We start from the raw sequence: 13,345 nt of genomic DNA on the forward strand, positions 1-13,345 counted from the left end.
ATCCCCGTTTTATCGCCTAGGGGTCGAGTTTCGTAAAATTTGTTCTTAGCGGATGTTTACGCTCTATAAGGAACCTACCTATCAAACGTCAAATTTGTAGCTGTTATAGTTTCAGAGATTTCGTGATGAATGAGTCAATGTACCATCCCCCGTTTTAACTCCGAAAGGGAGTTGATTTCTAAAGATACGTTGTTTAGAGACCTCCTCACCATCTATGGAGCATACATTTTAAATTTCAAGTCGTTTACTTCAAAAACATAGGACTTTCATACAAACTTCCAACCCCCGTTTTACCCATCTAGGGGTCGAATTTCGTAAAACCCGTTCTTAGCGAATGTTTACGCCCTATAAGGAGCCTATCTGCTAAATTTCAAGTTTTTAGGTGTTATAGTTTCGGAGATTTCGTGGTGAGTGAGTAAACCTACCATCCCCCGTTTTAACCCCAAAAGGGAGTTGATTTCTAAAGATAGATTATTTGGACTCCTTCTCATTATCTATAAGGCATACATTTTAAATTTCAAGTCTCTTACTTCAAAATCATGGGACTTTCATACAAACTTCCAACCCCCGTTTTATCCCCTTAGGGGTTGAATTTCGTAAAATCCGTTCTTAGCGGATGTTTACACTCTATAAGGAGCCTTCCTGCCAAATTTCAAGTTTGTAGGTGTTATAGTTTCGGAGATTTCGTGATGAGTGAGTCAACCTACCATCCCCCGATTCAACCCCAAAAGGGAGTTGATTTCTAAAGATATATTATTTGAACACCTTCTCATCATCTATAGAGCATACATTTTAAATTTCAAGTCTCTTACTTCAAAATCATAGGACGTAGATACAAACTTGCAACCCCCATTTCACCCCCTTAGGGGTCGAGTTTCGTAAAATCCGTTCTTAGCGGATGCCTAGGTCTTATAAGGAGCCTACCTGCCAAATTTCAAGTTTGTAGGTGTTATAGTTTCGGAGATTTCGTGATGAATGACCTTTCGCGTTTATATATATTATAGATTTGAGAGAGGTGTGCCACGTTCTTTTCAGACGAAAAATGTCATCAGATAAGTTGTTATAATGAAACAACTTTTTCGGATTTTATCGCGGTTCATTAAGTTTTTTTGATGTTCGAAGTTTCGGATACTTTACTATGATCACGGGAAGACTGGAGTCGATAAAAATCGAAAAAGTTGTTTCATTATATTTAGTGAAATTCGCGTAAACATTAGAAAACGATATCAAATCAGTTGATCAAGATAAAGAACATAGTACGCTTCAGCCTTTAATATCCCACTACTGGGCATAGCCTCCTTCCCAATGTAGGAGAAGGATCAGAGCTTAATCCACCGCGCTGCTCCAATGCGGGTTGGCGGATGTATTCCCTACTATGAGTAACGATCGCTATCAGGTGTACACGATAACAACCGGGACCGACGGCTTAACGTGCTCTCCAAGGCACGGTGGGGAGATCCACAAGGACAGCACAAACACTCAGACAACAGGAAACATCTGTATGGCCAATAGAAATGTTTGTCATGTGCGGGGATTTAACCCGCAACCGCCAACCGCAAGAGTACAGTATTTAATATAAAATAAATAAATAAACTTATTTTAAAAATTTATATCCTAATCAAAATCTAGAGCAGGCTGACTGGGAAAGTACCTCAATCTTACAAAAGATCACAATTAAGTAATACAAGCATACATACAATAATACAAGCAATAATTCAAGCAGTCTTGTGTTCCTGTGGTGAGTAACGTGACCAGAGCTCCTGGGGAAGGCCAGGAGTAGGGTGGACAACGCGATTGCGTTGCTTCTGGTGTTGCAGGCGTCTATAAGCTACGGTAATCGCTTACCATCAGGTGAGCCGTACGCTTATTGGTCGATCTAGTTATACATGTACTATACTAAAACTGTACTATGTACATTTCTGACGCAGCCCTTCATCACAACAAAACTTTATCTGTCACTAAAGTCTTATAATGTATGTTTTTAAGGTTTGTGTTACGCTGAGTTCGGAGCTCGTGTCCCTAAAGCCGGCTCGGCCTATGTCTACAGTTATGTTTGTGTTGGAGAGTTCATCGCCTTTATCATTGGATGGAATCTCATACTCGAGTATATTATTGGTGAGTTTGTTGAATTTAAATTGTTTGTCTTTTTTGTTAATGTAACCAGCTGGCGGTGACCTTTATACTTCATGCCGCCATATTTATGCCGCCATATTATGTTTCAAATTTTCTTTTATTCAAACCTCGTCTTGACAATCACAAGCACAAAAAACAATAATACATGTATAATACACATTAGCATACTTTTATTTATCTGACGAATTTTTGTCATCGGTTGAATGAATGAATTTAGAATTGATGGCTTTCAATAGTGCCAACCTAGCACAGATGATTTCGCCAATGTCACGTAGGATAGAGAAGACACAAAGGATATTGTTCGGTGAATTAGAGGCTAAAACCTCGATAGAATTTTGATGTCATCGTCTGTTCCAGGCGCGGCGTCAGTAGTGAAAGCACTGAGCGAGTATTTGGACTCGTTGCTCGACAAGGCGATCTCCACACAGCTGATGGAATGGATGCCGATGAACTCGCCTCATCTAGCGAAGTATCCAGATATCTTCGCTTTTAGTGTGATCATGGCCTTCTCTGGTGAGTTTGAATTAACTCTTCTATTAAAAACTAAGAATTAAGGAATAAAAAAATAATAAATAACAATAAATTAATACATAAGAAAATTTATTTAATTTTAATATCAGAAAGAAGTCGAAGGTAAGAAAGAACAGGTTAATTTTGAAGTTGAAAAATAAAATTAAATATTATTTTATCATGTTTGGATGTCAGTAGATATATATTTATTTATTCTCAGTTGGTCTCAAAACCCGGAAATGTAAAATCTATGAATACAATAATAATATTTATTTATTATATATTAATTAATCTATATATAAAATTCTCGTGTCACAATGTTAGTTACAATACTAATCCGCAACTGCTGAACCGATTTTTATGAAATTTTATGTGCATATCGGGTAGGTCTGAGAATCGATCAACATCTATTTTTATAAGGGAGGGGGGGGGATAAGCGAGTTAATAACATATATGGCAAAACGACGTTTGTGGGGTCAGCTAGTAATAATATAGATGAATTATCATATTATTATAATGAATCTAGTTTTCTAAACTCTGCATCAGCGTTACCTATTAGCCTAGTTTATCTATTTTTTCAACTGATTCAGCGACCTTCGTACATCACGTACGTTGATTGCTAGCTTTAATTTTTATACTTTTCATTACTTGTTTATTGACGCCGCGTTGGCGCAGAGGTCACAGTCATGGATTGTACCTGTTGCGCTGGAGGTTGCGGGTTCGATCCCCACACATGACAAACATTTGTATTGGCCACACAGGTGTTTGCCGTGGTCTGGGTGTTTGTGCAGTCCTAGTGGGTCTCCCGACCGTGCCTCGGAGAGCACGTTAAGCCGTCGGTCTCGGTTGTTATCATGTGCACCTGATAGCGATCGTTACTTGTGCCGTGTGCACATACCTATTTAAGTAACGTTCTAATTTATGTTCAAATTTGGTAACAGTATTTTGTAATAGGATAAGTGTTTATATTGTAAGATCTCTGTATCTTCAGTCATTCTGTAGAACGCATAAATAAAAGACGTGAAATTGGATTAGTGGTTTGTTCTGGCACCTTACTTAATATTAAATAAATAAGTAATACCTCAAAGCAAAGGTATATTTGGTGACCCCGACACAAGAACCTTCAATTATGACTAGCTCCAACAGTTCAGGATCAGGAGCAGCAATGCAAAATGACTCCTCCGGTTTAGCGTCGATAACAGTTTCGTCGAGGATTCCGGAGTTCTGGTGCGATAAACCCAGATTGTGGTTTGTACAAACTGATGCAATCCTTGGACCTCAGAAGCTGAGCGATGAATCGAAATACAACTTGGTTGTCGCCAAATTAGGCAAGGAGGTGATTCAACAAGTAAGTGATATCTTATTAAAGCCGCCCGAGACTAAAAAATTTGAAGCGCTAAAATCACGCTTATTACAAGTTTACGAAGAGTCTGAAATTCGCCAATTTCAAAAATTACTAAGCGAAATGGAATTGGGAGATCAAAAACCGTCTCAATTACTGCGTAAAATGAAGGATTTAGCAAGAGATAAAATTCCCGATGAAACCCTGTCCATTATGTGGCAAGGACACCTCCCTGCTTCAGTACGAGCTGTTTTAGCGGTTACAGATGTAAAGAATTTAGAAAATTTGGCCGCGATCGCTGACAAGGTAATGGAGACGTCAAGGTCACAACAAATTTCGGAAATAAGGGCCAACACTTCGAGTTCTAATGATACAGCTTTAATTTTGGCCGAAATAGCTAAATTAAATCTGCGAATTAATGATTTGGAATCAAAAAAATCTACATTTAGAAATCACATTCGTCGCGCACGCTCTCGGTCTACATCGCGACAGCGTAATATGAGACGGCGTGCGCCCGATAGTGCTGATTGGCTTTGTTCGTATCATTATCGCTATCGGAATAGAGCAAAGAAATGTATAGAGCCGTGTGCTTGGAATAAGAATAATCAGGGAAACTAAGTATGGTGCAATCGGAGGCGGAGATTAGCACCATTACGACTTCTAAACGCCTATGTGTTATGGACAAAAACAGTGGTTTTAATTTTTTAGTGGACACTGGTGCGAATATTTCAGTTATTCCAGCGACTAAGAAACCTTATTGTAGTTACAAGTGTAGTGAGTACAGACTTTATGCAGCTAACGGGACAGAAATAAAAACCTATGGTGTAAAAACTCTTATTTTAGATTTAAATTTACGGCGACCTTACCGTTGGTCTTTTATTATAGCAGATGTGAATCAACCAATTTTAGGTGCAGACTTTTTAAGCCACCATAAATTAGTAGTAGACGTATATCGGAAGAAACTAATAGACGAAGTGACGAATTTATCTGTTATAACGTCGGTGAAATTAGATGGTCAAGGAACAATAACAACAATAAACTCAAACCATCCGTACAGTGACCTATTAGCGTTATATCCCGATATCACTAAGCCAATGTGTTTTAAGGATACTCCACGCCACTCTGTAGTCCATTATATAGAAACAAACGGGCCGCCTGTTAGCGCGCGCCCGCGTCCTTTACCACCGGATAAATTTGAAAAAGTAAAGGCTGAATTCCAAAGGATGCAAGATATGGGAATATGTAGACCAAGCAAGAGCAGCTGGTCTTCTCCACTTCATGTAGTAGTCAAGAAAAATGGAGAATTGAGACCGTGCGGAGACTATCGGCGTTTAAACTATATCACTAAGCCGGATAGATATCCGATACCTCATATACAGCATTGTTCATACTTATTAGCTAATAAAAAAATATACACTAGATTAGACTTGCAAAGAGCTTATCACAATATCGGTATAGCGGAGCAGGATATAGAAAAAACTGCGATAACAACGCCATTTGGTTTATATGAGTTTCCAAGAATGACGTTTGGCCTTAGAAATGCAGCTCAGACCTTTCAAAGATTTTTAAACAATGAAGTTTTTCAAAATCTCAATTTTTTATTCTCGTACATCGATGACGTCATCATAGCGTCATCTTCAGAAATCGAACATCAAGAACATTTAAAAATTGTATTTGAGAGATTAAATAAATTCGGCTTAACTATCAATTTAGCGAAATGCGAGTTTGGGAAAACTGAATTAGACTTCTTAGGGTTTCACATTTCTGAAAAAGGACTAGGCCCCCTAGAAGATCGCGTTAAAGTATTGAGTGAGTTTCCAAGGCCACAAACAATTGATGAGTTAAGACGTTTTTTAGGAATGATAAATTTTTATAGACGTCTTCTCCCAGGTGCTGCAGGTGATCAAGCGAAATTAAACATATATTTGAGAAATACTAAAAAAAGAGACAAAAGCCTTATTCAATGGACTCCAGAGACAAAAGAAGCCTTTGAACAGTGTAAGCAGAGTTTAAAAAATGCAGTTACATTATCATTTCCTATCGCTGGTGCTCCTATCTCTATCATGACGGACTGTTCTAACACGTGTGCTGGAGCTGTACTTCAACAAAAGGAAGGTACTTCATGGAAACCTCTAGGTTTTTTTTCCAATAAGCTTAGTGAGGCTCAACAGCGCTATAGTACATTTGATCGAGAATTATTAGCTATATATATGGCAATAAAGTATTTCCGATACTTAATTGAAGGACGACCTGTTATTATTTACACTGATCATAAACCGTTAGTGCAAGCATTTAAGAAAAATTCTTTTGGTAATAACGATACCCCTAGGAGATTGAGACATTTAGACTATGTGATGCAATTTTGTACAAAAATTGAGCACATTAAGGGTTCAGAAAATACAGTAGCAGATGCCTTATCTCGAATAGCTACCATCGATTTCTCGTCCACAATCAATTATGAAGACCTAGCTAAGTCACAGAGTAATGACACAGAGCTATTAGATCTATTAAAGTCTAAAACGCTAAATATTAAAAAAGTGAAAATCCCGAACTGTAATGCATATATCTATTGTGAAACATCGCATGGAAAGGTACGTCCATATTTGCCGTTGGAATTCCGCGCATCGGCTTACAACGCCATACACGGAGTTAGTCATCCCGGCATTCGAACCACGAGAAACATGATGCGAGAAAGATACTTTTGGAAGTCAATGAACAAACATATTGCATCATGGACCAGATCATGTTTGGAATGTCAAAGGTCCAAAGTTCAAAGACACAATGTTTCGCCGTTTAAGTCCTTTGAAAAAAGTGATCGATTTGAACATATTCACATAGACATCGTGGGTCCTCTTAAATACTGCAATGGATATCGGTACTTATTAACAATGTTAGATAGAAGCACTGGTTGGCCCGAAGCTTATCCTTTAAAAGATATAACAGCAGAAAGTGTAGCTGAAACCGTATATTATGGCTGGATTGCTAGATTTGGTTGTCCATTGAGAATAACGACAGATCAAGGACGTCAATTTGAGTCTAATTTATTTAACCAACTAGCGAGAAGAATGGGAATAACCAGAATTAGAACAACAGCATACCATCCACAGGCAAATGGTGCAGTTGAAAGGTGGCATCGTTCACTCAAAACTTCTCTTATGTGTAGAGGTAATACAGAGAATTGGGTCAAAGAGTTACCTAGCGTATTACTGGGGTTAAGAGCAAGTTACAGAGATGACACCCAGATAAGCGCAGCCGAGTTGGTGTACGGTGAAACTATAAGACTTCCTGGTGATTTCTTTGAGTTAAAAAAACCAGAAATCTCAAGTGAAGAATCATTCTTACAAGCACTTAGACAGAAAATAAGAGATATATCATCAGTACCTAGACGCCAATTACGTCAAAAAGAAATTTTCGTTCACCCGGAGCTTGAAAAATGTTCTCATGTGTTTGTTCGTTGCGACCGAATATCAAGTTCACTGACTCCACCGTATTCTGGCCCATATAAAATTTTGAGTCGAACAGATAAATATTTTAAAATTCAAGAGGGAGATACGCAGAAAAATATTAGTATAGACAGACTCAAACCTGCATTCATGTTATATTTCGATGACAATGCAAGATCGCCCAATATGGAACGGTGTAATATAAACAAATCGCCTATAGTGACAAGATCAGGGCGCATCAGTAAGCCTACGGTAAGATTCACTCTGTAGACGCCTGTCATCAAATTTATTATATTGGCCGCATCTTTACATTTTAATACATTTATTTTTGAAATAATAATATCAAAATGGGTAAATCGGAAAGCAAACAAGAAAAAGAAGAAATCATTATTGCACAGACAGGTGCAGGAAACAGTGCAATGGCCTCAGAAACGGCCACGCACTATAGCACTAGGGTAGAGTTGTATTCTCTCGCAACTCTGACCGTGGTACTCTGTGTTATTGCCTTCATTTTATGGAAACGCTGTAAAACTCAGTTTGCAAGCTTTACGAGAAGGACACTACTGGACAATTCTATTGTTGTCATGAGACAATCAGAGCAACGACAGAACCAAGGATGCCAGCAAGTGATTGTTTAGTGAAAGTGCAATAAAATAGTAATGTGTTATCATGTCATATAGATATTTAATATAGCAGTTATGTGTACCCAATTGTAAGCGTAGTCTATATGTAATTATAATATTATTTGAAGTAATGAAATGTGCGTATCGTAATAATTATTTTTGTAATGGTTAAAATGATAGAGGTTAAAGTGTGTTATGATTTTTATATTATATCATATATGATTTGCATTATGTATTTAAACTATAAAAAAAAAAAAAAAAGAATATTTTGCAACAAATCCTGTTTTTACGACACCTTTTCATTTTTATGTTTTCTTTTAATGTGTAATGTAATAGTAACCTGTTTTCTTTTTTTTGAAGGGGGGTATACTGTGCCGTGTGCACATACCTATTTAAGTAACGTTCTAATTTATGTTCAAATTTGGTAACAGTATTTTGTAATAGGATAAGTGTTTATATTGTAAGATCTCTGTATCTTCAGTCATTATGTAGAACGTATAAATAAAAGACGTGAAATTGGATTAGTGGTTTGTTCTGGCACCTTACTTAATATTAAATAAATAAGTAATACCTCAAAGCAAAGGTATATTACTCATAGTAGGGAATATATCCGCCAACCCGCATTGGAGCAGCGTGGTGGATTAAGCTCTGATCCTTCTCCTACATGGGGAAAGAGGCCTATGCCCAGTAGTGGGATATTGCAGGCTGAAGCGAACTTGTTTATTATCATTTTGTAAAAACAACAGCTTTAATACCACAATAAATTTTCTTATATATTATACGTAAGATAGCTTTTGGTAGCTGGATGGGAATTGCGGAAAACCGGGATGTCTGGCGCGAACTTGGGGAGGCCTATTTCCAGCAGTGAACTGCAATAGGCTGAAGTGACTGTATGAATGAATGAATGAATAATATTTAAGCAACGAAAATACATTGTAACTTAAATAATCATTGTTTTAATAAATTTAACTCAACTTTCCTTCTCAATCGTACGACGTGTCTGAATTTTGACCGAAAAGCCCGACAGTGCTGCCATCCTTTGGATGCCGCGCTAAGCTTTATTTGTTTAATGTATTAAATGATTGCCGTCTACACATATTCGTTTTAACTGAAATTGATTTTCATTTAGATTATCACATTTCATTCATAGATCAATTGATAAATTTTAAGGAATGTAGAACGAGCCTGTGGGTGCATAGGGATTTTAAAAATTAGGAATTTTGGAAAGTTAAAAATACATCACTTGGATTGTGTTTCTGTACGCACTGTTAGAAGTATATCAATTAATTTGTACATTTGGTAGATGCGTGTGAAACGTAGTGTGAAGAATCACGTCCGCCATTGAAAAGGGAGGATCCTCCGGCCAGACGGAAGTTGTGTCTGGCGGGCTAACGCCCCGGCGGTTGTTGTCGGGATCTTGTATATATACTTAATCACTTTGATATCTCTGATAGCGCGATGTAGCATACGTCAATTTTTCTCTTTTCTGTCGCCACATACACTAAAATGACAATATCTTAAAATGCCTAACAAAATATAATGCTAATTCTGTTTACTAGTGTATAATGTGATCGGTGCTGGAATAAGTTAATTAAACTACAATTTTAACTTGAATTTAGCTTGATGCTTGAACAGAGTCAGTGGAATTTTTGCAAAATGTCACGTCTATTGTACAGTGCTGCAGGGTTTCGATAGTTATTTCAGTATTTCAATTCCAGTGGCTCTAGCTTTCGGCGTGAAGGAGTCAACCAAGTTCAACAACTTCTGTACGGGAGTCAATCTCTGTGTTGTACTGTTTGTCATCATTTCTGGATCTTTCAAAGGTACTTTTTTATTATATATAAAATTGAAGTCTACATAGTAATAAAGGGTTATTTTTTATACATAAAGTTGCGTTGACAATTTGTTGTTATGTAACTGTAAGTACTTATCTTTGTTGGATAAATTATTTCGTTATTTTGATTCCTGTCTTCAAAATTTTTTGACGTGACAACGTCTAATAAGTCCAGGAATAACTAGCTCCATGCACGAAAAAGGATGACTCATTGTAGTGTTACGGTCATTGTAGCGTTGCGCTCATTGCCCCGTTACGCTCATTGTACGCTTGCGCCGTATCTATCTCAAGCGATTGGCCTATGCGTCGGAGAAGATGTTTTGTGTTGTGTTTGTTTGTTGTGTTGTTGACGTTGTCACGTTAAACTAACCAACCAACTTTACACACAACCAATTTTTATTACTTGGAAATATTATTTTAATGATTAATAGGTTAAGAAAACGATATATTTTAATTTTACATGTTTCTCTAACGAATTTACGAATTATTTCTAATATAATTTTTTTTTCTCGGTGACCAATAGCTGATACTAAGAACTGGCGTATCCCAGCCTCAGAGGTGCCTCATTCCGAGACTAAGAACTTTGGTACTGGAGGGTTCGCGCCGTATGGCCTTGCGGGGATTATAAAGGGCGCTGCCGTCTGCTTTTATGGGTTCATTGGTGAGTATAAACCAACTACAGTAAAATATAAATATTGCTTTTATATTGTTATTTAAGGTTACAGTTGAAAATGAAATAAAATTTATTTGATATTGTAAATAATTTTGGTCGAGTTGTCAAATTTCAAACGAAGTGTCTTGTGCCATAATAATGTTTAATAATATGTGTTTTTTTGAGGACCAGGAAACTAATGTCAAAACAAACATTTTTTTTGTTATTGATTTAATTTAATTTTTGTTTGTTGTCTACGACTACACTGTACAGTATGTACGAGTGTGTATTAATTTGACATAAAGGAGACTATGGAAAAAAATACATCAGAAATTCAGTAGATTACTAAAATCCGTCCACTACCTACACTTTTTATAAAAACCAAATTATCCGACTTGACTTAAAGTGTGCATCAGTGTACCTTCGTAAAATAAAAAAAAGTAATTTCTGTCATTTTGGCTAATATATTTAATATTTCGAAACTACTAATTCAATTATAATTTACAATTTGTTTTATATTTTGTCTATCATAATGATAACGCTTCAGCCTGTAATATCCCACTGCTGGGCATAGACCTCTTTCCCCAGTAGGAGAAGGATCAGAACGGGTTGGCGGATATATTTCCTGCTATGATGAGTAACTATCGCTATTAGACGTACATGAAAACAACCGACGGCTTGACGTGCTCTCCGAGGCACGGTGGGGATATCCACAACGACTAACCAGAACTGAAATAAATTTTTGTATATGTGTAATGTTGTATAGAAGAGATTCTCTTCAGAAACAAGTGATCACTAAACTAAACATGTGTTTCGGCCAGGTTTCGACTGCGTAGCGACAGCTGGGGAAGAGGCCCGGAGGCCTCAGAAGAGCATCCCCTTCGCAGTAGTGGCGTCCCTACTCATCGTGTTCCTGGCCTACTGCGGGGTGTCCTCCGTACTCACTCTCATGCTGCCCTATTACATGCAGGTGAGGGATTATTTGATACTATGATTTGCAAAAAGTATGACAGTAAGAAAACAAGTGTGCTTTATATCACACGACTGAAGTAAAACTTCTGCACAATAGGCCTGCACTGTATCTTAGGTATACAGAATGTTACTGGCTATGAGTGAAAGAGAGAAAGGAAATGTGTGCTCGCACCCCTCTCTCTTGCTCCGTTCGCCTCGCCCGATCACACTTTTCGTAACACTCTCGTCACGCATTCACTAGCTTACTCCTCGAGTCAAGCGTGCGAAAGAAGTTTCACTTCAAAAGTATGATCCGTCATATGGTATTCATTTATCGTCTGTAGATGTTAATAGAAAAGGTTATAATAGTCTATATTTAATTTAATTACATTCATTGAGGTAGGGCACAGTAGGAAATTTCCTGCTCAAAATATGGAGCAGCCCGACTGGGGTAGTACCTCGACCTTACAGTAGATCACAGCTAAATAATACTGCTTTCAAGCAGTGTTGCGTTCCTGTGGTGAGTAAGGTGACCAGAGCTCCTGGGGGTAGGGTCGGCAATTCGTTTGCGAGAGAGAGAGATTGTTCTTCCTGACAGGCCTGCGGGCCTGTCCGGGTACGGGCTTTTAGGCATACGCCTCTCCACCCGGTCTGTCATCACCGAGGGACTACGCCTTCGGGATCTGTGTTTTGACCCGTTGGGTCAGGGCCATACTTACTTAAAGTAGGCTATGGCCTGTTAGAAGTTGAGGTCGGCAAGTCTAGTCTGGTTGGAGTTCGAGGGGACACCACGGTTGCAACCCGGGTGTCCTAGCCATCGTCGTAGTCGTCACTTTCGTCGCCACCGACATCGGTGCTGGGAACCGGCGGTGACAGCAGGAGCTCACGAGGCAGGGGACGTCCGTCTGGCGGTCTCGCGTGAAGCGGTGCGATACCGTGGAGGTGTGTGCACGCGCTCCTGTCCGCGCGGGCGAACATGGCGCGTGCGAGGCGACGTACATACTCCTCCACGGTGGGCGTCTTGGTGTCTCTGTGTATGACGTCGTTCCTGACGTACCTCGGAGCTCCTACTATCAATCGTAGGCACCGGTTCTGCTGGACCTGAAGCCGTCTGGCCTGGCTCGCCGAGCAGAGGGCGTACCAAGCCGGGGCCGCATACGTCAATCGCGACCGGACGTAGGCTCCATAGACCTTCAGTTTGGATCTTGTCGGTAATCTGGAGGTGAAGACCGAGTGGAGCTTCGACCGGGCCGCCGCTGCATGGTTGACCGCCTGGTTGACGGTCGGAATCATGCGCAGCCTCCGGTCGATGTGGACCCCCAGATACCTCACTGAGGTCTTCCACTCTACGTCCTGGCCTCGGAGAGTAAGCTGGCGCCACGGTTTGTACCCGCCGGTAAGCAGAGCGGCCGTCTTCCCAACGTTGACGGCCATCCTCCACTTATCCAGCCACTCGGGGAGCAGGTCCAGCAAACGTTGGATCTTGTTGGTGGCGACGAAGTGATGATACGACGACGCGAAGTAGGCTCTGTCGTCCGCATACAGCGCCAACATCACGTCGTCCTCGAACTCCATTAGGTGATTCTTGAGCGTTGGGATGTCGTCCGTGTACACCGCATATAGACGCGGCGACAGACAGCTGCCCTGGGGTACTCCAGCCCGGATGGGGCGCGGTTGGGAATCCACGCCTTCCACCGAGACGTAGAAGCTACGGCCTTCCAAGAACGATGCCACTACTCGCACAAGCGCGGGCGGCGTCGTCGTACCGATCACCTTGGCCAGGAGCCCGGCGTGCCATACACGATCGAAGGCCCTTCTCCATGTCGAGAAAGACCCCGACCGTGCAGTGCCGGTTGT

General features: G+C 39.8%; 1 protein-coding gene across 1 annotated transcript in view; it reads left to right on the forward strand.

Annotated features, from left to right (window-relative positions):
• The window catches only part of LOC123656183 (cationic amino acid transporter 2-like), a 55,808-nt gene that overhangs the window by 7,339 nt on the left and 35,124 nt on the right, over positions 1-13,345 (forward strand). Inside the window, exons 3-7 of the mRNA XM_045591888.1 lie at positions 1,987-2,115; positions 2,491-2,646; positions 9,770-9,874; positions 10,409-10,546; positions 11,359-11,507. Of these exons, the coding sequence (XP_045447844.1) occupies positions 1,987-2,115; positions 2,491-2,646; positions 9,770-9,874; positions 10,409-10,546; positions 11,359-11,507 (677 nt within the window). The remainder of the gene's footprint in view (positions 1-1,986; positions 2,116-2,490; positions 2,647-9,769; positions 9,875-10,408; positions 10,547-11,358; positions 11,508-13,345) is intronic.

This window comes from Melitaea cinxia, chromosome 9, assembly GCF_905220565.1.
Source record: "Melitaea cinxia chromosome 9, ilMelCinx1.1, whole genome shotgun sequence".
Classification (NCBI taxonomy): Eukaryota; Metazoa; Arthropoda; class Insecta; order Lepidoptera; family Nymphalidae; genus Melitaea; species Melitaea cinxia.